General features: G+C 34.0%; 1 protein-coding gene across 1 annotated transcript; it reads right to left on the bottom strand.

Moving 5' to 3' along the window:
- Positions 1–4,117: 4,117 nt before the first annotated feature.
- LOC138348911 (uncharacterized) lies at positions 4,118–9,106 on the bottom strand. The gene is made up of 9 exons (XM_069298509.1): positions 8,815–9,106; positions 8,412–8,703; positions 8,269–8,344; positions 7,637–8,222; positions 6,980–7,462; positions 5,217–5,735; positions 4,858–5,069; positions 4,378–4,506; positions 4,118–4,297 (listed from the first exon to the last, which is right to left on the bottom strand). Exons 1-9 carry the CDS (start codon positions 9,104–9,106, stop codon positions 4,118–4,120), a joined length of 2,769 nt encoding a protein of 922 aa, XP_069154610.1.
- Between the last annotated feature and the right edge of the window lie 17,633 nt (positions 9,107–26,739).

Raw genomic sequence — 26,739 nt, 5'->3', positions numbered from 1 at the left:
GATTGCATCGTTATTGAGCACGTGAAAGAATTTATGCATGCTTTGGACCATAAAGTTGTTACTTTTGATTGTTAAAGGATCTAAGGAAGGATTTACCCTCAGAGTTTTGATTTAGAGTGTGAAGTAAAATGTCATGGATTATTAGTAAAACATGAGATCGGTAAGCAATCTAGATAAATAAGAGTTTGATATATTGAAGGAGCGAGATATTTAGAATTTGCACCATGAAAAGAATTTGAGAAGAGTGAAAGAATAAGACCTCTCGTATAAATCCATGGGGTGTAGTTGATGGTTGTTTTAATTTTTGCCTATGAGTTTAGATATAATTGTGAGATGTGAACTAGTTCGGTACAGACTTTCTAGGAGTTTATCATCGACTTCAAAAAAAATGAGTTTTGGTTTAGGTGACAAATAATGAGGTATGAAAATTTTAGTATTTTACAATGAGGTTAGATTGCTCAAATTAGGATAGCAGACTTAAGAATGATATAAAAGGTGAGATATAATTCTACATGGTTATTAAGAATAAAGTTGGGTTAATACTACTCTATTGATGGGACTTCATAGAATGTTAAGGTGTGTTACATGGACATTTGATGGTTAATAGAGGTTATGAGCTTATAGTACACAGAATAGTTTGAGTGACAAAGAATTTTCCTAATTGTTGGCATAATATATATAATGGTTTAAAATGGTACCTTAAGCATGGTATGTTAAAGTGGTGTAGAGTTGACTTTGGGTGTGATTTAATAGTTTTGTTTCAATGAAAAGGTACTATCACATTTGAAATTAGTGCTATAGGCCTTATTTGGGACTCATATCTGTCAGGAAATGCTTAAATAGAAAGAGATAGCCATAGTTTGAACATGTATTTGATAAGCATACTTTGATACTAACGAAGGTTTGAGAGTAAGGTAGATGATCGATGTAGTTATGCGTTTTGTTAATATTAAGAGTGTTGACTTCAATGAATGTGGAGTTTGATAAACCAAGTATGTGGGCATTTATATTAGTGACATTCTATGAGGGAAGGTGTAGATCACTAGTTTTTGATACTATTGAGATGAGACAATGGGTATTAATATTTTGGAATAATCATTGTGATAACTATCCTTTCTTGCCTTGCCTTCCTTTGATTGTTCGAGGATGAACGATGGGTAAATTGGTATCTATTGTAACAACCCGTGTAGTAGGTTTGGGCACTAGAAATTTTTATGTCAGAAAAATACTTTCTGATAGATTTAATTGGGAGTTTTGGACTATTCATAATTATAATTATAAAATTAGTGGGGTAGTTTTACTAATTTATTTAGTTAATGGTTAAGAAATAATATTATAATTAATAGTGGGTTACTTTTATCACTATTATAATTATATGAGTATAATAATTAGGGTAACAAATAATCTGTAGACGAAAAGAAATGTCACGACCCAAATTTTTCAAGTCGTGATGGCACCTATGTTCCCAACCAATAGGTAAGCCAACCCAACATATTAACCCAACTAAACCAACAAATGAGTAAAAAAGACCAACGCTTAGCAAGAATCTCCAACCTTGAGTTCCTTATAAGTACGAAATGCGGAAGATAAAATATATCACCCCAAGAATTGGTGTCTTAAGTACAAGAGCTTCTAAAATTCGATTCAAGTCTGAAAATAAATGACAAATCTAACATAAGGGATATCCTGTTTGAATACTACTAACAGAATAAATAAAACATAGAGGGAGGTGTGGGCCACGGAACATCCAAGCAGCTCACCACAACTCCAAGCTCGGACTCAAATTGCTCCACGAGATGTGCTTCTACTCAGAATCGAATCTGCACCACAAAGAGTGCAACAAGCGTAGTATGAGTACGAAACCACGTGTACCCAATATGTCTCATTGACCGACAATGAAGAAGTAGTGACGGGAGTTATATAAGAAAATAAATTCTTAGATTGTACAAGTATATATATATATATATATATAACACTTACTATTTAAGTTTCATCAATAAAGGAAATAAACATTTAATATTTTCCAAACACCAAACGAAACATATAGTCATCAAGAATGAATGATGGCATGAAATGCAATGCAATATGATGCCATGTAATGATATGTCTCAGAATACCCAGTACTCACTCAACCGTATATACATGATACTCCTCGGAAATACATCGAGAGTTCATGACCCATGGGGGACTCGCGAGGTCCATATACCGACACGGAGGATCTCCACGTGTCTGTGCAGACGATCTCAATGCACTATCATAATATCAAACAATTTTCGCACGGACGGTCTCCACGTGCCCAAATTACAATCTTAACATCTCATCATCCCCAGCACAGACGATCTCCACGTGCCCAACTTATACTCAGTCTCATCTCTATTCATGTGCACAATATTGTTTCAATAGAGGGAATGATGATGCATCTCAATCAATCAATATGAATATAATACATAACCACCTCAATTATCTCAACTATACGGGTGAAATAAATAAACACAATCACACAAGGAATTCAAGTCAATAATATATCAGCTAATGCCCATATGCTTTGGCATTCTCAAATTTCAACCCACATTCTATAATAGAAATTTTCCGTTTTATTACACCGGTACTCGTACCAATGCCCGTCACACCATTGATACGAGACCACCATATTTTCCCCTTACCCCTTTGTCTATTTTTATTTTTAATCTTTAATTAGGAAAACGTCCTTCAACAAGTCTAACAAGTCTTAACATACCTTAGATGTCGAGCTTGTGCCACGAGTCTTTTAAGATTTTTCCTTTCCTTTTCGCAAGGTTTCGGAACGTTCCCAATCTACCAATTTTGCAATATTCGTAAATAAGCAATTTTTGTAGACATTCAAATTATTATATGTCTATCATAGACGCTAACACTCACTCATTTTTTTCAACAAACTCCAAATCTTGATATATATTGGCATGCCAAATTTTTCATACTTGCTAAATTTCAAGCCAAGAACTTAACTCTAACCTCTTCAAATGGACTAAAATTCAATGTTAGATCATATAAAATAACACCAAATAATTAATTACCAATCTCAATATACATTAAAAACTAGCATTTTAATATACGAATAGAACACGAACCAACTTCCCACCCATTGGCAGAAGTGAAACGCCCCTCCCCCCTTTTCACGTTTTTTTTTCTTTCTTCGTTGGCACTGCCCATTTCAAATATCTCCCATGCCAATCATTGGCATATGGTTGCCCAATGATTGGCATCAATTTTTATCACCTCCACTATATAATCCAAACATAAAAACATAAAAAAAAACTTCCACCATTAATTTCCAATTAAAAAATCTATTATCATTGTATACATTATTATTCTTTTTTTGCAGAAATCCATTTGTAAACAAGTGCCAATTTTCTAGAATATTTATCAAATTCCAATCATTGGCAATCATTGACAATGATTGGCTCAATCTTATTCCTACCATTGTGAAACTAACAATATATATAATAAATTCTTTTGACAAAATCAGAGAAAACATTAACCTGCAGCCATTCAACTATTCGACTTCAATCAATTTTTATATATATATATATATATATATATATATATATATATATATATATATATATATATATATATATATATATATATATTTTGAATACTAACTCAATTGCTAACAATGTAATATAATTTAGTAATCATCACCAACTTACCCATTATTTCTTATCACCCATTATCAATATAGCATAAAATAATAACATAATCCCAAGCACACCGACAATATATTACTATATATAGAATTGAAAAGAACGAATATCTCATATCTTTACCTGAAAAATTGATATGATTTTTCTCCATCTCGCTGATCGCATGTGGTAAGGTTTCGCCTCCCCACTTTTCGTTTTCCTTTTCTTCTAAATAAGAAATTATTAACCGTGAAACTCCACCAACCTATTATATAATTATTTATTTAATAAAAGTTTCATCAATTGGGTACTCATAGTTATCTAATAGTTTAAAAATACCCCTTTAAATTTTCAAAAGGAGTAAAACTAGTCCTAGTTCTCAAAACGACCTACCGGGTCGTTACATCACCTACCACTTAAAGAAATGTTCGTCCTCGAATGGAAAAAGAAAAGAGCTAACCTGGACGCTCAAAAAGATGAGGATATTTACTCATCATGTGTGCCTCTGTCTCCCATGTAGCCTCCTCCACTGGACGATGCTTCCACTGAACCTCTACTAAAGCAATCTCTTTGGACCTTAGCTTCCGAATTTGCTTATCATAAATGGTGATCCGCTCTTCCTCAAAAGTCAAATTCTGATCAAGTAACACTGAATCCCATTGAATCACGTGATCACCACCCTATGATACTTCTTAAGCATTGAAATATGAAATACAGGATGGACACCTGACAACCCAGGTGGCAAAGCAAACTGATATGTCACCTCACCAATACGCTCCACAACCTCAAAAGGACCAATGTACCTTGGACTCAACTTGCCCTTCTTTCCAAATCTCATCACAGCCTTCATGGGTGAAACCTTAAGTAGAACCCTCTCTCCAACCATAAACTCTAAATCACGAATCTTTCGATCTGCATAACTCTTGTGCCTACTCTGAGCCATGAGAAGTCTATATTGGATCAACTTGACCTTGTCCAAGGACTTCCTCAACAAATCTGTACCCCATGGTTTAACCTCAAATGCATCAAACCAGCCAATTGGAGATCGACATCTCCTGCCATACAGAGCCTCAAATGGTGCCATCTCAATGCTCGAGTGAAAACTATTATTGTAAGACAACTCCGCTAGAGGCAAGAACTGGTCCCACTGACCACCAAAGTCAATCACACACGCCCGCAACATATCCTCGAGAACCTGAATAGTACGCTTAGATTGACCATCAGTCTGAGGGTGAAAGGCTGTACTAAGATCCACCCGAGTGCCCAACTCTTTCTGCATAGACCGCCAGAAATGAGAGGTAAATTGGGTGCCACGATCAGAAATAATAGATATAGGAACCCCATGCAAACGATCTATCTCTTGAATATAGATCTTGGCTAACTTCTCTGAGTTATAGGTAGTCTGAACTGGTACAAAGTGTGCAGACTTAGTCAGTCGATCCACGATGACCCATATAGCATCAAACTTACCCAAGGTACGGGGCAACCCTACCACAAAGTCCATCGCAATGCGCTCCCACTTCCACTCAGGTATGGGCATCCTCTGAGTCAGACCTCCAGGCTTTTGGTGTTCATACTTCACTTGCTGACAATTCAAACATCGAGATACAAAATCTACCATGTACCTCTTCATACGACACCACCAATAGTGTTTCTTCAAGTCAATATACATCTTAGTAGCCCCCGGATGAATAGAGTACCTCAAACTATGAGCCTCCTCCATGATCAATCTAGTCAAATCACCTGTACGAGGAACACATATACGACCCTTAATCCTCAAAACTCCCTCACTATCAAGAATTGCATCCCTGACTTCTCCTTTTAAAACCTTGTCCCTAATCTTACATAAATCTCCATCATCAAACTGTTGAGCTCGAATTCGCTCCAACAAGGATGACCTAGCCTCCATATAAGCCAATACCTTACCAGATTCTGAAATATCAAGTCTCACAAAGCTATTGACCAGGGATTGGACATCCCTAGCTAGGGGATGCTCGCCAACCGGTAACATGGCTAGGCTACCCATACTTACCGCCTTCCGACTCAAGGCATCTGCTACAATATTTGCTTTGCCTGGGTGATAAAGAATAGTCATATCGTAGTCTTTGAGAACCTCCAACCATCTCCTCTGCCTCAAATTTAGATCCCTCTGATTGAATATATACTGGAGACTACGATGATCCGTGAACACCTCACAATGCACACCATAAAGATAATGCCTCCAAATCTTTAATGCAAACACCACAGCCGCCAATTCTAAATCATGAATAGGGTAGTTCTTCTCATGAACTTTTAACTGCCTCGAAGCATAAGCTATCACCCTTCCCTTCTGCATCAACACACAACCAAGACCAACCCTAGAAGCATCACAATATACGACAAAACCCTCTCCCTCCACGGGTAGGGTCAAAATCAGAGCAGTAGTCAATAAAGTCTTGAGCTTTTGGAAACTAACCTCACATTCGTCAAACCACTGAAAAGTCACCCCTTCTGTGTCAATCTAGTTAATGGAGATGCAATGGATGAGAAACCCTCAACAAACCGTCGATAATAACCTGCAAGGCCCAAGAAACTCCGAATCTCAGTAACTGAAGTAGGTCTGACCCAATCTCTAACCGCCTCAATCTTCTTAGGATCCACCATGATACCCTCCTTGGACACAACATGTCCCAAGAATGCTACCGAACTAAGCCAAAACTCACACTTTGAAAACTTTGCATAAAGCTTCTTCTCCTTTAGAATCCCAAGAACAATCCTCAAATGATGCTCATGATCATCCTTAGTGCGTGAGTATATCAATATATCATCTATGAAGAAAATAACAAAGGAATCTAAATACGGTCTGAACACTCCATTCATCAAGTCCATAAAAGCTGCTGGGGCATTAGTCAGTCCGAAAGACATCACCAAAAAGTCGTAATGACCATAACGTGTTCGAAAAGACATCTTAGGGATATCCTCCGCCCTAACCTTCAGCTGATGATAGCCAGATCTTAAGTCAATTTTGGAGAAAACTGAAGCACCCTGCAACTAATCATCAATACGAGGTATCGGATACTTATTTCTGATGGTTACCTTGTTCATATGCCGATAGTCAATACACATACACATAGATCCATCTTTCTTCTTCACAAATAACACTGGAGCACCCCAAGGAGATACACTTTGTCTAATAAAACCTTTGCTCAACAAATCCTGCAGCTGCTCCTTCAACTCTTTCAATTCAGCTGGTGCCATACGATAAGGAGGAATGGAAATAGGCCGAGTGCCTGGCTCCACATCAATACAAAAATCAATATCTCGATCTGGTGGAAGACCTGGCAAATCGGTCCGAAATACTTCTGAAAATTCACTCACTACTGGAATAGACTCAAGCATTGGAGTCTCAATACTGGTATCTCGAATGTGGACCAAGTAAGCCAAACATCCTCTCTGTACCAACTGACGAGCCTTAAGGAATGATATCACACCCTTAGAAGGATGACTAAGAGTAACTCTCCATTCTACTATAGGAATTCCAGGCATAGGTAAAATGATGGTCTTGGCATGACAATTTAAAATTGCGTGGTAAGAAGATAACCAATCCATACCAAGAATCACATCAAAATCTATCATTTCTAAGACCTTTAAATTTGCATGAGTGTCATACCCCATCAAAGTAACAGTACATAAACGATACACTTGATCTACAACTACAGAATCCCCGACAGGAGTAGAAATACGTATGGGCAAATCAAGAGACTCACAGAATATATCCAAACTAGGAGCAAAATATGTGGACACATAAGAATAAGTAGAGCCTGGATCAAATAATATAGTAGTTGGTCGATGACAAACCGGAATAATACCTGTGATAACAGCATCTGAGGCTTCAACCTCTGGCCTACCTGGAAAAGCATAACAGTGAGAACGACCTCCATCAGATTGTGAACCTCCACGACCACCACCTCGACCAGAAGGAGAACCACCTCTACCTGAATGAGAACCACCTCTACCATTCTGTGCACCACCCCTAGCTGGAGGTTGTGCAACCCTGGAAGTCGAAACCTGAGAACCCTGATGTAAGCCACCACGTCTGGTCCTAGGGCAGTCTCTCACAAAGTGTCCCATATCACCACACTCAAAGCAACCCCTACGAGAAGCCGGCTGATGAGAGGAACCGGAATGAACAAAATACCCTCCACAAACTACAGGTCTAGAAGATGAACCCTGCGAAGTATGTACCGAGCTCGAAGAGTTATGCCTAGCGTAACCCGCCTCATACGCTGGTATAGCAGCATGAATGGGTCTGTTGGACTGAGGGTGATAACCTCTGCCCAAGTAACCCCGACTCATAGGCGGAGCACCACCATAATCACTTGAATAACGAGTCCTTTTGCCCTCTCGCTGCTCAAATCCCTCACGTCGAATCATCTCCAACTCCTTAGCAGCATCTACCACTTTCTGGAATGGAACACCAGAAGCAGCAACCTGAGAAACTCCTAGACGGATCGGAATAATCAGCCCCTTAACAAACCTTCTCACTCTCTCATCCTCTGTGGGAGTATCATCGAAGCATGCCTAGCCAAGGCATGAAATTTACCCTCATACTCTGCAACTGACATACCATTTTGCTGCTAACCCTCAAACTCGGCACTCTTGCGCTCCCTCTCACTGCGTGGAACAAATTTGGATAGAAATACCTGAGTAAACTCAGTCCAGGATAGTGGATGGGATCCAGCTGGCCTACTACTAATATAATCCCTCCACCACTGCTTAGCAGAGCCAGTCATCTGAAACGCTGTGTAGTCAACTCCATGAGACTCGACTAATCCAATATTATGCAACCTCTCATGACAACTAACTATGAATTCATATGCATCCTTAGCTAAGTCACCAGTATAAGTAGGAGGATTCATTAGTCTGAACCTCCCAAACATCTTTTGCTCATCAATAGTCATAGAAGGCATGTTCACCAAATGTAATGTCATATCTGGAAACTCCATACTATCCAAACGAGGAGCTACAGCAGCAGCTGGCTGAGTCCTGGGAGTTTGAGAATCTGGAGCAACTATCGGATCTGGAGTTTGACCTTCAACACGGGTCTGTGAGCCATCAGAAGTGACAGGCAAAGCTCCTGCCTGGGCCATCCCCTCTAGGATTCCTAACATACGAGCCAAGGTATCTTGAAGCACTGGGGGGACAATAGTACTGGTTGGAGCTTGAGCTGACCCATCCCCCTCGACATGATCTTGCACATCCCCATGAATAACCTCTGCATCACGAGGTACGGTCCTATCACGACCCTGAGTAGCTACTGGTACTTGAACATCCACAGGTGCTGCAACACGGCCCCTACCCAGACATCGAGCTCGTCTCCTACCTCTACCTCGGACAGTGTTCCCAGAAGCAGGCGCAGGAATAGGATCCTGACCACCACTTGCCGATGTACGATTCCTCGCCATCTGATAGAGAATGAGAAATCAAGATTATAATTTCTACAAGTTCAAGTGTGCACGATAAGGAATAAAATAACAAAATATTTCCTAAATGTCCTATAGCCTCTCGAAGATAGGTATGGACGTCTTCATACCGATCCGCAAGACTCTACTAGACATTGCTCTTGTACTTTTGAGACCGATGAACCTAGCGCTCTCATACCAAATTTATCACGACCCAAATTTTTCAAGTCGTGATGGCACCTATGTTCCCAACCAATAGGTAAGCCAACCCAACATATTAACCCAACTAAACCAACAAATGAGTAAAAAAGACCAACGCTTAGCAAGAATCTCCAACCTTGAGTTTCTTATAAGTACAAAATGCGGAAGATAAAATATATCACCCCAAGAATTGGTGTCTTAAGTACAAGAGCTTCTAAAATTCGATGCAAGTCTGAAACTAAATGACAAATCTAACATAAGGGATATCCTGTTTGAATACTAATAACAGAATAAATAAAAGATAGAGGGAGGTGTGGGCCACGGAACAGCCAAGCTGCTCACCACAACTCCAAGCTCGGACTCAAATTGCTCCACGAGATGTGCTTCTACTCGGAATCGAATCTGCACCACAAAGAGTGCAACAAGCGTAGTATGAGTACGAAACCACGTGTACCCAATAGGTCTCATTGACCGACAACGAAGAAGTAGTGACGGGAGTTATATAAGAAAATAAATTATTAGATTGTACAAGTATATATATATATATATATATATTACACTTACTATTTAAGTTTCATCAATAAAGAAAATCAACATTTAATATTTTCCAAACACCAAACGAAACATATAGTCATCAAGAATGAATGATGGGATGAAATGCAATGCAATATGATGCCATGTAATGATATGTCTCAGAATACCCAGTACTCACTCTACCGTATATGCATGATACTCCTCGGAAATACATCGAGAGTTCATGACCCATGGGGGACTCACGAGGTCCATATACCGACACGGATGATCTCCACGTGTCTGTGCGAACGATCTCACCGCACTATCATAATATCAAACAATTTTCGCACGGACGGTCTCCACGTGCCGAAATTACAATCTTAACATCTCACCATCCCCAGCACGGACGATCTCCACGTGCCCAACTTATACTCAGTCTCATCTCTATTCATGTGCACAATATTGTTTCAATAGAGGGAATGATGATGCATCTCAATCAATCAATTTGAATATAATACATAACCACCTCAATTATCTCAACTATACGGGTGAAATAAATAAACCACAATCACACAATGAATTCAAGTCAATAATATATCAGCTAATGCCCATATGCTTTGGCATTCTCAAGTTTCAACCCACATTCTATAATAGAAATTTTCCGTTTTATAACACCGGTACTCGTACCAATGCCCGTCACACCATTGATACGAGACCACCATATTTTCCCCTTACCCCTTTGTCTATTTTTATTTTTAATCTTTAATTAGGAAAACGTCCTTCAACAAGTCTAATAAGTCTTAACATACCTTAGATGCCGAGCTTGTGCCACGAGTCTTTAAAGATTTTTCTTTTCTTTTTCGCAAGGTTTCGGAACGTTCCCAATCTACCAATTTTGCAATATTCGTAAGTAAGCAATTTTTTTAGACATTCAAATTATTATATGTCTATCATAGACGCTAACACTCACTCATTTTTTTCAACAAACTCCAAATCTTGATATATATTGGCATGCCAAATTTTTCATACTTGCTAAATTTCAAGCCAAGAACTTAACTCTAACCTCTTCAAATGGACTAAAATTCATTGTTAGATCATATAAAATAACACCAAATAATTAATTACCAATCCCAATATATATTAAAAACTAGCATTTTAATATACGAATAGAACACGAACCAACTTCCCACCCATTGGCAGAAGTGAAACGCCCCTCCCCCCTTTTCACGTTTTTTTTTCTTTCTTCGTTGGCACTGCCCATTTCAAACATCTCCCATGGCAATCATTGGCATATGGTTGCCCAATGATTGGCATCCATTTTTATCACCCCCACTATATAATCCAAACATAAAAACACAAAAAAAAAACTTCCACCATTAATTTCCAATTAAAAAAATCTATTATCATTGTATACATTATTTTTTTTTTTGCAGAAATCCATTTGTAAACAAGTGCCAATTTTCTAGAATATTTATCAAATTCCAATCATTGGCAATTATTGACAATGATTGGCTTAATCTTATTCCTACCATTCTGAAACTAACAATATATATAATAAATTCTTTTGACAAAATCAGAGAAAACATTAACCTGCAGCCATTCAACTATTCGACTTCGATTGATTTATATATATATATATATATATATATATATATATATATATATATATATTTGAATACTAACCCAATTGCTAACAATGTAATATAATTTAGTAATCATCACCAACTTACCCATTATTTCTTATCACCCATTATCAATATAGCTTAAAATAATAACATAATCCCAAGCACTCCGACAATATATTACTATATATAGAATTGAAAAGAACGAATATCTCATATCTTTACCTGAACAATGGATATGATTTTTCTCCCTCTCGCTGGTCGCCTGTGGTAAGGTTTCGCCTCCCCACTTTTCGTTTTCCTTTTCTTCTAAATAAGAAATTATTAACCGTGAAACTCCACTAACCTATTATCTAATTATTGATTTAATAAAAGTTTGATCAATTGGGTACTCATAGTTATCTAATAGTTTAAAAATACCCCTTTAAATTTTCAAAAGGAGTCAAACTAGTCCTAGTTCTCAAAACGACCTAGCGGGTCGTTACAAGAAAAGAGGAAAAAAGAAGAACAGTGAGAAAGATGGCTTACCTGTGCAGCTACATTAAAGAATAAGCGTGGATTCGTTTAGCGGTAAGATTCTTTATGAATTCGTAACATGCAGATTGGTGGAAAGAATATATTAGTTCTTGTAAAACTATAAATGTTCAGGTGTATGCTAAATTGCTATGAGATAGGTTTAAGTACAAATTGTTGATTGAAAAAGTTAGGCAGCCATTAATCATTAATGTGTAAACAAATTGGAATGATATTGAATTGAAAGAGCATGAACCCAATTCTCCTAGTTATTGTTAATTAATGGTAGGAATAATTATGGCATGAAATTTGGCCAAGAATTAGAAGTTAATGATTAGAATTTGTAGTGTAGGAAATTATTATTTTAAAGGATTGGCGCTTACACTGATTGGCGAATGTAGGATTGACGTTATTTGTTAATTTTATAAAATAACTTGGGTTGAAACTTGCTGGCCAATCACGTGGGCTTGAATATTAGTATATGAGTCTTTTTTTATACCCAAATAGTGATAGGTTGTTTGATTTAATTAGTTTTACAAATTATATGTTGTATAGATTACAATGAATCGTATAAAAGAGAATGTCATTGATTCTATTGGACATGTAAAATTTTGTAGTTCGTAATGGTTTAAATTTTAGCATATTTTAATACGTAAATAAATATAAGGTGTAGTACATTATATAAAGTACATTAAAATTATGCTAATGAGAGGATTTAAGACTTATCCTTGGATTTGAATTTAGGAAATTGATAATAGAATTAGGTGAATTTTTGGGTCTAAGCTAAACATAGAATAACATGAGTGATAATAGGCTTTTAAACTTACAAATTATGTATATATAATTGATAGATTGGAAAGGTTCGAAAGCATTGAGGAAAGGAAAAGTATTGGAGCTTGCTTGAATTCGGTTCTTCGGTGGAGGTAGGTTTTGGTTTATGCTATTTGATAGTAAACTCTTAATAGTGATTGATATGCCTTGAATGATATTGTGAAGTTCTCTATGTACTTGACTGTGTGATTGTATGATTTGGTTGTGTGGTTTGTGATTGGTCAGAAATCCTGAGACCGTAGAATTTATATTCTCTAATCCTATCTATCGAAATGATGCCTTGAATAAAGAAGGCTTGATGAAAATAATATAACAATGAATTGAAAGTGGTGATTATAAAGGATAAATTAATAGTATAATTGTATCGGAGTGTCACGTTCCGACACGGTATTCTTGGATCGGAGTGTCACGTTCCGAAACGTTATTTTTGGATCGGAGTGGCACATTCCGACACGGTATTCTTGGATCGGAGTGTCACATTCCGACACTGTATTATTGGATCGGAGTGTCACGTTCCGACATGATAATATTAAAGAAAAAATATGTTGAATTAATGGAAGATATTCAATCTCAAAGAACTCAACTCCCAAAATGGTTTGGTTTGGAGGCATGAGTACTCATGTGTGATCATGATACCATTGACTTAATACGTGCTTACTTTATTGTTATTGACACTTGTTCATGTTGTTTGTTGCTTATCACATGTTAAGTGCTATAGTTGAGTTCATACTATTATTCTTTGTATATTAGTTACTATTTTGGGTTGACCGATGATACTTACTCAGTACACGTTGCCTCGTTTTGAGTCCTTCTTGTTTTCTTCTTTGTTTTCCTTTTATGAAATGGAGCGAGTGTACCTATGACTTCTGATTTCCCTCAGCTCTAGCCAGCCTCCCGCATATCAAGTTACAGGGTGAGCTATACATTCAAGATCGTATTGGATTCTCTCGGTCACGACATGATGTCCTATACTTTCGTACACATACCATTTTATTCTTTATTTTAGTGTATTCGATATTCTTAGACTTAGTATTGGATATTAGATATCCTTGATGTGATTACTATCAGATTTTTGGATGATAAGTATTAAACTTTAGAAACTTATTTAAATTGGTTGCTTAGTATCTTTTGGAGCTTCCACATTATTCATATTATTTATAGTTGAACAATTGGTATATGTTGGTGTTTAGATGTGTTGGTTCGCCCACCTAAGGAGGTAAGTGTGGGTGCCATTCACGAGCCGTTTTGGGTCGTGACAACAACACATATTTATGAAGTTATTTTACACTTTAATCGAATAAAAGAATTATAACAAATTTTATTAGTTCTTAATAACAAGTAGAAAGAAAAAAATCAAAAGTTTAAGGAAAATAATTTGTATAATTAATAAAGTTGGAGAATGAAAGATACTTGATATTTTTAAAGGAGATCATATGAATCACAATTCCTTATTCTGAAAATAAAAGTGTCTTTAATAGGGTCTGAATGAGAATAAGACTCCATCACAAATTTAATTTATTCAGACTGAGTAAGAGACTTACAACTAAAAAAAAGGGAAAATTTTCAAAATAACAATATTTTGACATTTAATAGGATTTGTTAACAAACTTTCACTATTATTACAAATGACAATATTGTAGTTTGTTATGAGTTGACTTATGTATTTTTTTTTTATATTTAATTAAACATAATATAATTAAGAAATGACAAACTAGAGAAAAATCAGGAAACAATATTTCAAATTAAATTAAGTTACGAGACCTAAAATAGGTGGTCTCTTCCTTCTTCATAAAGACCATATTTGTCCTTGTCTTTCAAAATTAGTTATTATTATTATAACCTTAGAGTTCTACGAATTAAAAAAATGTTGTTTTTTTAAATTTACAAATTTGAACACCTATAGTTTTGTATGTTATTTCGCATACTTTTCTCAGTGTATTTATTTTATTTACTAGATTTTGCATCCTTTCTTAAATTATATTCATTCCAATAATGTATGTCATTTGTATTTGTATTCATTCTAGTTTTCATGTTGTATTTTTATATGTTACTTGACATACTTTTCTCACAATGTATTTATTTTATTTAGCAGAATTTTGTGTCATTTCTTGATTCATATACATTTGAATATGTATGCCATTTTTATTTGTATTCATTATAGTTTTCATGTTCTATTTTGTAGAATTAAACTTGTATTTCTTTATTAGTTAGTATTCATTCAAATAGATATGTCAAATGAATCTGTAGTTATTTAAAAAAACATATTTGTATTCTTTTTTTTTTATTGTGTATTTTATTTTTCTCTTCAAAATTATGTTTTCTTTCCTAAGTTGTATTCATTCTAATAGATATATTATTTGTATTTGTGTTTATTCTAGTTTTCATATTGTATTTTGTATTATGATATAAATGTATTCAACATCATATTTAAAAAAAATATATTCAAAATATTAAATTATTCAACATTAAAAAAATAAACATATATATGAAATTCTAGATTCTACAAAATCACAAAAAATTAAAAGAGAATTAAAAAAAGATTGAAAATTATAAATATATGATGAATATTTAAACAAAATCAACTGAAAATTGAAAATTTTGACTGAAAATCCGTAATGTATATAATCGGTGCTTTAAACATCAAATAAAAAAAATAATTTTGGATGACGCAAATTACCTTGCCAATCGAGAAATCTTCTTTAATTAGTAAATAGTTTTAGTTTAACTATAAAGAATTTCTCGATGAGCAACAATTTAGCACCTTGAAGGAATCTAAACTTAAAAAGGTAAAATATGGTGAGGAAACATGAAATGTGGGGAAGAAAGGTGAATGATAATGATAAAAGATAAATAGTATTAGTTTATTTTTTTCAACTTAAAACGGTTATGAGTTTGTATTTTCGTCCAATAAATGACTCTTTTCATATATAAAATTAATTTAAAATACTAAAATATACTAAAATAGGAATACATATTATTTTATAAAAATATTGTCATTCTACCACATTGAATAAATATTTTAAATTGTTATTATTTGATTAATTATGTTAATAATTGTGACTTAATTGCTAATTTATTCAAAAAAACAAACGCACTTGTTAATAATTGTGACTTAATTGCTAATTTATCCAAAAAAACGCACTTAATGGGCTAATTTTTGAATCATTAAGATTTAAACCCTATTAAGTACAAACAAATGAAGTTTTAGTTTTTTTATTTACATCTAAACCAAAGAAGTTCATATCCAAATTGAAGATATCAAATCGAACAAATTAAAGAGAAAAAAGTTTGAATCCTATTAAATTTAGTTATATATGATATTAATATAGCATTTAAAAAATCTATCAAATATAAACACCTAAAATTATACAATAGAGACCTATGAACACCCCTACATGTGAGAAGGACAAAACAATACCATTATTTGTGTGATATTTAATACTAAATAATATGTAAGCATTAAAAGAATTAGAAACACATATGTTTTCTTTAGATGGTATTAGAAATTTATTAAAAAATGGTTTTTATCTCGGTGTGTGTGAGGAGTGATGGGGGAAGCGGCTTAAAGCAATTAATTTTGGGATGTGTGATACCAAAAACAATCAACAATGACATCACGAAGTCTCAAATAAATTTAAATAAAAACAGGTGATAAATTGATTATTTATATTAGACTAAAACCTTTTTAAAATTGTATGTCCAATCTATTGGATCAAAACATCTACAAATAGTAATATATTGATCCACAAACGACCCTACAACTGAGAAGCCAAAAATAAAATAGTTGTTTATGCAATATATAATACAAAAAAATGATGTAAGTGTTAAAAAGATTTAGAAGCAAGCATTTTTCCTTTAATTGATGGAAAAATAACAAAAAATTGTCCCTTAAGTTAAATAATTACTCTTATCCTCATTAGTTTCAAAAATACCTAAAATCCCTCATTTTCTTTTTAAGTAAAAAATCTCGCCGGATACAATATTGGGCGTCCTGCTAAATCAACAGTTCTTCCTTTTTATTTTCTAGATTTTTTAAGTCAAAAATATCGCCGCATACAATAATTGATTTCTCCAATGTTTTTCAAACTCAAGTCTCTCTATTGCATATTCTTGCTAATTTCTTTACTTCTCTTGAAATACTCTTTTTGTTTCTTCTTATACTTTTGAAATATTCTTTGTTTTATGTTCTGACGGTTTAATCAAATGGATGATGCTAACACTAATCGGATATATGACTATGAAGATATTTGTTGGCGGAGAACAAATCCAAAAGGCTACACGACCCATTGTTAATGGCGAATGTAAAAGATGGAAAAAAGAAAAATGATGGTGCTTCATCTTCAAAAACCCAGGTTCCTAATACCCCCCAAAGAAGGGATCGAAAAGTTGCTCCTGCAATTTCTCGACCAGCATTACCTGAGGTTAGTTTTTAATTCTCTTCTTTCAAATTTTGTAATTTTTATTGTTAGTTATTCAATTCATGATACAAAAATAAACAAATTGAGATCTCATGTTCAATGTATCGTTATTCTCTTTAATCAATTGATACACTAACCCTAAGTCAAGTTATAATGTATTTTGTATCATGTTTTATAATATGCATCGTTTCCTAGATAGTCATTCATGTATCATTCGTGTTTTGTTTATGAGTTTGTATGTTTATCTGGTATTTTTTAAATTTCATAATAAATGTTGCATTAGTTATATATAATTTATCTTTTCATAGTAAATGTTATATAAGTTACATATAATGTGTTTTGTTGATGGGTCTGTACGGTGTTTCAAATAGTAAATGTTGTATCAGTTACATATAATGCGCCTTTCACAGTAAATGTTATATCAAGTACATAAAATGTGTTTTGTTTATGGGGTTGTATATGTATCTGGTATTACAATAGTAAATATTGTGTAGTAAATGTATATCAACATATAATGTCTTTTTCATAGTAAATGTTGTATAAGTTACATATAATCTTTTTTGTTTATGGGTATTTATGTGTATCGCTCGTGTTTTATTTATGGGCTGTATATGTATCTATTATTTTTTGGATCTCAGTCATTAATGTGTCTGTCTTAACAAAGTGTTATATTTTTTACCACCTACTAAGATGTTATTTTTGCATGATATTATGTTTTATTTTTGTTATCATTACAGTCTATGAGCTATGTTATCAAACAAATTCCAACCCATTATTTGAAGTTTGGTGCATCATACATCAATGATTTTGTACAACAGTTGAAAAAGTATATGAATGTCGAGGCTTTCGAATTGTTTACAAATTTTATTTTTGGGCCGTATGTTAACACTCATACTTGCAACTAACAAGGTCAAATATCCAAATGTTTGTTGCTTCTTGAGGTTGAGCAGGATAACTGTAATGAACTTCATATTTGTCATGCAAATAGGAAAATTTTGCGCTTAACTATAAAGGAATTTGCAATAATAACAGGATTGAAATGCATTGGATATCCCAACGACTTTCAATACTTGAATACCTGTAAGAGCACCCTTATTGAGAGATACTCTCTTGATTTAGTTAATTCTAACAATGTGAGCAAGGGACGACTTGTTCACCATTTTCTTCAAGGTAATTGGGATAACGATCAGGATGCTTTCCACATGGGAATTATCTACTTCATCAACACATTTGTTTGTTCTCTCACAAAAACATGATTCACCTATCCATGTTACAGACTTCTTGATAGCCGAAGACGGTACATATAGACATTTTTATTGGGGACAACGTGCATTTTCCAAGTTAATGATATCATGAAGGAAAAATAGAACCAAAGTAAAGTAGTTGTATCGTTTAAGTGGCATCCCTTATGCTTTAAATGTGTGGGTGTATGAATGTGCATCAGTTCTAAATGAGGAAATTGTTTTCAAGGAGGGAGACTGCATCCCAAAAATATTAAATTTATGAGTTATTGGTGTCAAGCGTAAATTTGAAATGTTTATTTCTACTATTTTTACTGAGGTATCTATATTTTTTAAAAATATTTCAAGTTCTAATTATTTTTCGTATGCTAAATGATCAAAAAAAAATTTAGAATGCATGTAACAACATACAACAAACTCCTAAAGAATTTTCTCTACGTTAGTTGCCGGACAATCTGGTTGTCTTTTATCTCGAAAATTCTTTGTCTACTGACAAACCTACAGATTTCAAAGAGGATGACATTCCTGGGTTTGAGGATTCCTCCTCTAAAACACCAAATCAGATTGTTAGAGGAGTGGACCCGTATCTTGTACATCATCTACACCCCATCCCCATCCCCCACTCCCCCAAATAGAAGAAAGAAAATTGTTTTGATCCAAAAAAAAATATTTCAATAGAACAACGCATATCTGGTGTATCATCTACACCTCCCCCCTCCAAACAGAAGAAAGAAAGTTGTTTTGACCAAACATAAAGTATTGCAGTGGAACAATCAAAACCCATGATACAAAAAGAACCATTGTCTATTCCAGATTCAGTAGGTCCTTCATCTGAGTTGTTCCCTGTGATACAAAAAGAATCATTGTCTATTCCAGATTCCCTGTGATAAAAAAAGAACCATTGTCTATTCCAGATTCAGTCAGCCGTTCATGTGAGTAGTCCCTTGAGATATAAAAAAACCATTGTCTATTCTAAATTCACTAGGTCCTTCATTTGAGCAGTCCCCCGTGATACAAAAAGAACCATTGTCTATTTTAGATTCAGCCTGTTCTTCATTTGAACCCAAAGAAAAGAATGATTTTTAAGAAATCGAAGGAGTTAAGCAATATATCACGAAATATGTAAGTAATTCATAGTTATTATTGAATGATCTCAATTGATCCATAATCAATCATTATTAGGTACTTACATATTTTTAAAGGTGGGCAATAAGTTTGGTTATCTTAAAGTCTTTATCAAAGATAATCTCAACATTTTGATGAAATCAGTCCGGAAGATAAAACAAAAGCTAAAATGGAAGGTATATTATTCTAATTATATTGTTTTTTTTTTAGCTGGAAGAAAAAATGTACCATATCATTTTCAATCTCGGATGAAGAGGTAATTGAAGAAGACAATTTCAATCAACCCAAAACTGCTAATCAATTTGTTGAACTTAGTTCTCCAATTGATATGGAGTTTGTAAACAATGTCCTTGTTGATAACCTTGATGTAGAGGTTGAAGAAGAAACACATATACAACAATATGAGGTCTTAGAGGTATGAATCGTATAGATTCGTTAAAATATTTAGTATTCAACAAAGTATCTAACACCAGATGATATATTATTATAACTGATACAATTACAACCAAGAATTTGTGAAATATTTATAAGTGTAGTAGTAAAATTATGTTTTAATTTCAAGTTTAAGATTAATTTCGATTGTTGAATCATTTTATTTGACTGATATTCTAATAAACATAGGATGATGATATATAAAAGGATAAAAGAGGCAACAATGATATATTTGAAGCATCATCTACAGTAGAGGTTCCTCTTGCAGGAATTGTATCAGCCAAAATTTCTGTAAGTTTAAGTTTAAGTATATGACATAGTTTAATCATTTAATGTATCATAAATTGATCATTTAGTTTAAGTTATTGATCTTGATATATTATTGTTTGAATTAGTTACCTGTTTTCATCTCATAGTTTGTTGATACAGTAAAGGATCCACAAGCTGGTGAGGAAGTAAATGATGAAGTTGTAAGTATACGTTTATGTATAAATATATTAGTTTATTCATATAATAATTTATTCACATATAATGTAGTATTTGTTCCATTTTGATACATTTATTTTTGTAATTAAGTAATATTTATATTATGTTGATAAAATAAAGGATCAAAGAACTGGTGAGGATGCATCCAAGGAAGTTATTGTAAGTATAATCTTACGTATAAATATCATGTTGCTTATCAGGGTGATGTAGTAGATATTAGAACCAAAAAAACTGAGCGATCATCTTCGGTTCAAGATATTTCTGACAAATCACAACATAACATCCCTCTTCCAGACGAAGTTCCAGTAAACATTGATACATTCGTAAATTCTAAATTTTTTCTTTGGTTGGTTACTGGTTATTGAATGATACAAATTTTTTATTATCGATTTAAAAATATAGGATTCTACCACATCGACATCCATTTCTGATAAAACCCAAGAAGCTATAGGCGTACTGATTGCAGGCATTCACTCCTTTGTGTGTTCAACCATCTAGTGTTGTCAAGTCACACCCATTAACCGTACACATCACTTTGTACCTGACAATATGTCACCCACTGAAATATTGGGTAATGAGATTCTAGTGACAAAAGAAAACAGAAGGTTGAAGAAAAAGTTCGTCCGATCTTCCCATTTGATTGATTTGGTATTTCTTACCAACTTCCATTTAATTTATTGGATGAATATTCCAATTGGTTTTCTAAAGGTCTCCTTAAATCTCATGCCAACATGTGCGTACCAATTTACTATTGTCACAAAGTAAAATATCAGACTGTTTCACTTTTCTAGATATGAAACCAATGGATAATTAATACAGAGTCAAAGCAACTTTTTTTGGATTTGAACACATGGACTCTGTAGTTGCCTTTACTAGCAATAAAAATTGGTTTTATGTCTTATCTCAGCTAAAACAATGTTGGACAGATCAGGTATGATAGAAAAATACATTATCATATCTATGATACATTGTTATTTTGTACCATATACATTATCTTAAATGTGTATATGATATAAAATCATATCACATACATTTATCATATTGTCTAACATTTTTAAATTTATGTTCAAGAACATCGATGTAGTTTTGTATTACTTAAGGAAGAAGTCAAAACTACAGAACCCTAATGAGTACAGATTCACTGCAATCAATTGTTTATTTAAGACATTTATTAATGATGTATACAATAGGTACTATTGCGGCCCTATTGATGATAATTTAAGTACACAAAAGTGTGGTGCTGTTGTATCTTGAATCGAGGGGTCAATTAAGAACATACTCAAAGGATTTTCCATCTTGTCTTGTTTACTATGAAATCTAGTTAATGAGGTATACTGTTTTAATCGAAAAACTATTTTTGCAATTTTTTGAATTTTTTGAGTCGCCACTAACTTCTATTTTCAAAAGACATAACAGAAAAATCAACTGAAAGTACTTTAAGGGTTCGGGAATTCCTATTATAGTCTTAGGAAGGTTATGAAAGCACCTAATACTTCCGCTAACACGCGGTTACCCAACAACTAACCATTTGGCTAAACTTGTTTGAAATAAAATATTGTTTAGAGTGGTTTGAAACAAAGTAATTAATCGGTTTGAAATTAATTTTAAGTCGATAAAACGTTTACGATATTTGCGGGGATATGGATTCATTAACCTTACAACTAACAGAAAATAAAGCAAATAAACAAACAAAGTTAGACAGAGAGAGAGAGAGAGAGTAGGGTCCCAATTCGGATTATCTGTTCGCTTGGATCGGTATTTGGACCCATTTTGATTTTGGTTTTTTAGCCCATTTCATTGTTTTGGGATTTTAGGCCCAATTTCCTTGTACATGTCCTCTTCTAAAGATGCAACGAAATAAAATAATTACATGAGATTAGGTCCTACAACAACGGAATACAAATTTCTGAAAATAAAATTTGGGTTTTCAAGGCTCAATCTCTTCCTCTTCTTCCACTTCAATTCTTTAAACTCCGGAGCCTGTAACGTCAATTTTGGAGGGGGCTTGACTCAGACAAAGGGATGTTGAGCCTTTACGACTCTCAAGAATGCGAGAGAGGAGTTCAAGACAAACTCGGAGATATTTTATATGCAAAATAAAGAGAACTAAAATTAGTATCTATCTGAAGTAGCCGCGAAACTTGCAAAAACTCTAATGGGAAGAAAATTAAGTCGGATAGGAAAATTAAGATAGGAAATAATCGTATGTCGGTAAAACCAAATGCAAGCAATAATTTAGGTATGCATGGTCTTCGAGGGTTAATAAAACACCTAATATGATAAACTTGAAGGGTATCACATGCAACAAATAAGAAAAGCTAATACCAATTGATGTAAACTAATCTATTAGTATATATGAATTTTAACTAGAAGATGGAGATTAACACATAATCTAATTCTAGAGAATCTAACAAAGATAATGGGGCAGCAAATCACCTGAAGTAAAAATAAAGGAAATCACAATATGCATTTAGATAACTCTACCGGTCAATGACACACAAATTTAGTGACAAAAATGAAAAGCAAAAGAGATAAATAAACCTTGTTTATTATAGCATGCTTCAGTGATTGGAGAATATTAAGCGACACACTCATTGGTTCGAACATAAGAATCAACAATAAAAGATTATAACATCTTTGGTGAGGAATAACTTACATGGAACAAATATAAACAGATTTGCATAAGGCCTTACTGAAAATGAAACAAAATGCTAATTTAGCCGTCGCACTTGCAATAATATACATGTCAAATGAAGGTTGTTACTTAACAAAATGAGAAGAACTTAACACAATGGGAATATCAAGCGTACGAGACTAAGGTCAAACTAGTTCAAACGCCAAAAAAGAATGGATCAACATGCTCCAACCTTAAGATCGCCAAATATGGAATTTGCCCTACGACCAAGCAGGGACATATGCCAACATACAGCAGTACACACAAGAAAATTTCTTAGACTTCAAAGTATCAAGACTTATCCAACTTGGATTGAAACAATATACCAACGAGCATCACAAATAAAGAGAAAGAAAATAGGGACAAACAAAGGAAAAAGGGGGTCACGTCACTTCCATTCAATCAACGCACACAAAAATATTGGAAGAAAGGATTTCTACCTATTCTGAAGCAGCAAATAGAGATGGAGAGCGAGGAATATACCACGGCTTCACACCAAGAGAAAAGATCTAGATCTTCAAGCTTAGGGAAAGCAGAGTACCGGAAATACTCGTGTCGACTCACAAATAAGACTCCTTAATCTAATATCTTATGGAAATAAACTCCAAAACCCACATCCACTTCAAAACCTTACTGTATTCCTTAAAGAATATATAAATATTGTTCTCTATTTTTCTGTACTCTTGCTCTAAGAATTTCCAGAATACCATAAAAAGGACCCCCTTGACGGTAAATAAAAGGATATTATATACTAGAAAATAAGGGTTGAATCTGGGGGGAAAAGCGGAGGGAAAAAATGAAAAAATCTCGATTCCCTTTCAAAAGTCAAACTCTTAATTGATAAGAGCCTACAGTGCGAATTCATCTATCCTCACAAATGCAACGGGAAAAATAGGGAAACCATTCGATCTCGAGGCAAGGACAAAGGCGGCTTGGGATTGCGACACCTGGAGGATGAAGGACGATTCGAAGGTTGTAGGCTGCTGGAAATCGTATGAAACAGAGAAGAACGCGGAGGAAGAAGACAAACTCCAGCGCATAGGCTTATGCCCCCTTGCTACTTTTCTGTCTATCGCCGTTGAAGTTGACACCGCGTGACAGTGATGAGGAGCGTCCCGAAATATGGAGGTTTGGTGGTTGCTCACGTGTGTTGTCGTTGCTTTACGCGGTGAGTTTCTGAGGTTTTGATGTTGGAAAGTTGAAACAACGTTGAATGGCTTCTTTTTGGGAAAAAAGTATTTGGTCGAGATAGCAGAATAAGGTGGGATGGACGGGTTGGGTTTCTCGGTTATTTGGAAATAGTTATTGGGCTAATTGATTTGCGAATTAGGGGATGCTAATTTATTTGGAGTGGGCTGAACGAACGTGGGACTTGGGTTTAAGGCTTAGGCTTTTGATGGGTACTTCTGTTTTGGGCAGGGACAGGAATTGCATAACGGGCTGAGGTATAAAATTGGAGTGTTGGGTAAAAATTCCATATTAATCCACAGCCCGAAATTCATTCTTTCCAAATATATCTAAAATATTTGGTAACTAGATAACATGAATTAATATAAATTAATTAAGCAAGCTTCTTAATTTTAACGAAATAAAACAATTGACCTAATTATAAAAAAGTAAACCATTATATAACTAAACTAATTAGTAAAATTTAAACAAAATAAAATCTGTTGAGATGAATTTAGAATAATCATAAAATATATTAGTTATATACATAATTATGTAGGTCACATGTAATATCTAAAATTATAAGAAATGTCAAAACTATTCAAAATAACGCAATCTTTAAATTTTTAAAATTTATACAATTAATTTTTTTAAAAATATTTTGGAAAATAAGAAGCTCGTTAATTAATTTATGTCAGGGAGGGTCAAAATTGGGTGTCAACATATGCATCCTGGTGAACTTAGATGCCGAGTTCTATTATAAGTTGGTTTTTGTTGTTTTAAAAGAGAGGCTCATTCGCATCTATAATTTATTAATGGGTACAAGAGTAAAAGATTCTCGTGGTGAGATAAAAAGTTGGCGATTACGTTGTCATTTTTCCTTCACGATAGTGGTTTTTTCGATCAAACTGAGCGAACTGGATGGTCATCATTGGATGCTTACAAAGACACTCAAACTGGAATGCTTTTGTAACCAAACATCATATTTTAAATTGAATTCACATAAAAAATCATGCAACAACAACGCGATAACTTGTAAGTATTAGCATGTCTTTTATTAAAGTTATAATGTATATAATTTCTATTTATAATGTATATTTCCCACTTTTTTAAGGATTTGTGAAATGTCTGTTGAAGTCTTTGCTGAGTACCTTAGCGATGGGATCCCTGTTCCCAAAATTGGTTTCCCTTCAGACTATCTGTGTACAAGATATGGAGCCAATTTGTGGCAATATGGTACTGAAAAGGCTAAGGCAGGATACATTAGTGAAAATGATGATCTCACATGGCCTAGAAGTCATTTCAAGTGACCAACTCAAGAAGATTTGGTCAATGTTGATTAGATCTTAGACATTTTTTTATAGTGTTATTGTTTTTGAGATATATTAACTTTAGCTTTAAACTTTTTTTATTTTTATTTTTTCGAAATGTTTGCACCAGAGCATTACTATTTATCTTAAAACTTGTTCTTTTGACATCAACTTTCAATTTTTTACGTGTTATATGTGAAACACAATTATGTACAATCTTGTCGTATATAATTTGATATAAATATTAGATAGCATTCATGTATTAGTTTTATTAATCCTTAAACACACTATAACATTTATGCTCATTATTTCTTTTAGGAACTTATACTTTGGCACTTTTTTCATGCTCTGATATTTTCTGCTCAAACTTATCATTTGATTCCTTTGCACTTTAATAATTCAACGTATCAGATTCAATAATTTATAAGGAAACACAACTTTACTATGGGGGTTGTTTATATCAATTTATTCTAATTTCTTGTTGGCTCATTCATTTAACTTGTGATACATTAATAATTGTAAATTTGTGTCATGACTCAAAACGGACCGCGAGTGGCACCCACACTTGTCCTACTATGTGAGCGAACCAACAAATCTAAACCCCAATATTTACCAATATTTCAACCATACTGAACAAAATATAATGCGGAAGACTCAAAATCATATTAATATAACAACTAAATAAGCTTCTAAAGTTTATCAACTATCATCCCCAAAATCTGGAAGTCATCACACCAAGAACATCTATCCTCAAATATCTAAATCTAATAATATTTAAGAAGCTAAAATAAGTAAATAGGGTGGTCCATGTCCGAACTTCAAGACATCAAGACGTGAAGGAGAGAATCCAGTCTGCGCTAGGAATAATAGCTCACCCTGAAATCTGATATGCTGGAGACAGGCTAGAGTTGCGGATGAGTTGAAGTCGATGGAACGTTTGCTGCACTCCACAAATAACAAAAAGAAAAATACAAGTAGGGGTCAGTACAAGGAAGACGTACTGAGTAGGTATCATCGGCCAACTCAAAATAGAAAGGGATATATATTGAATAATAGTATAAAATCAACACAATACATAACAGGTGACAACAACAAGTACAAGA

Source organism: Solanum lycopersicum, chromosome 5 (assembly GCF_036512215.1).
Source record: "Solanum lycopersicum chromosome 5, SLM_r2.1".
In the NCBI taxonomy this organism is placed as follows: Eukaryota; Viridiplantae; Streptophyta; class Magnoliopsida; order Solanales; family Solanaceae; genus Solanum; species Solanum lycopersicum.
The sequence above is the reverse complement of the archived record's forward strand: the minus strand, read 5'-3'. Positions and strand labels throughout refer to the sequence as shown.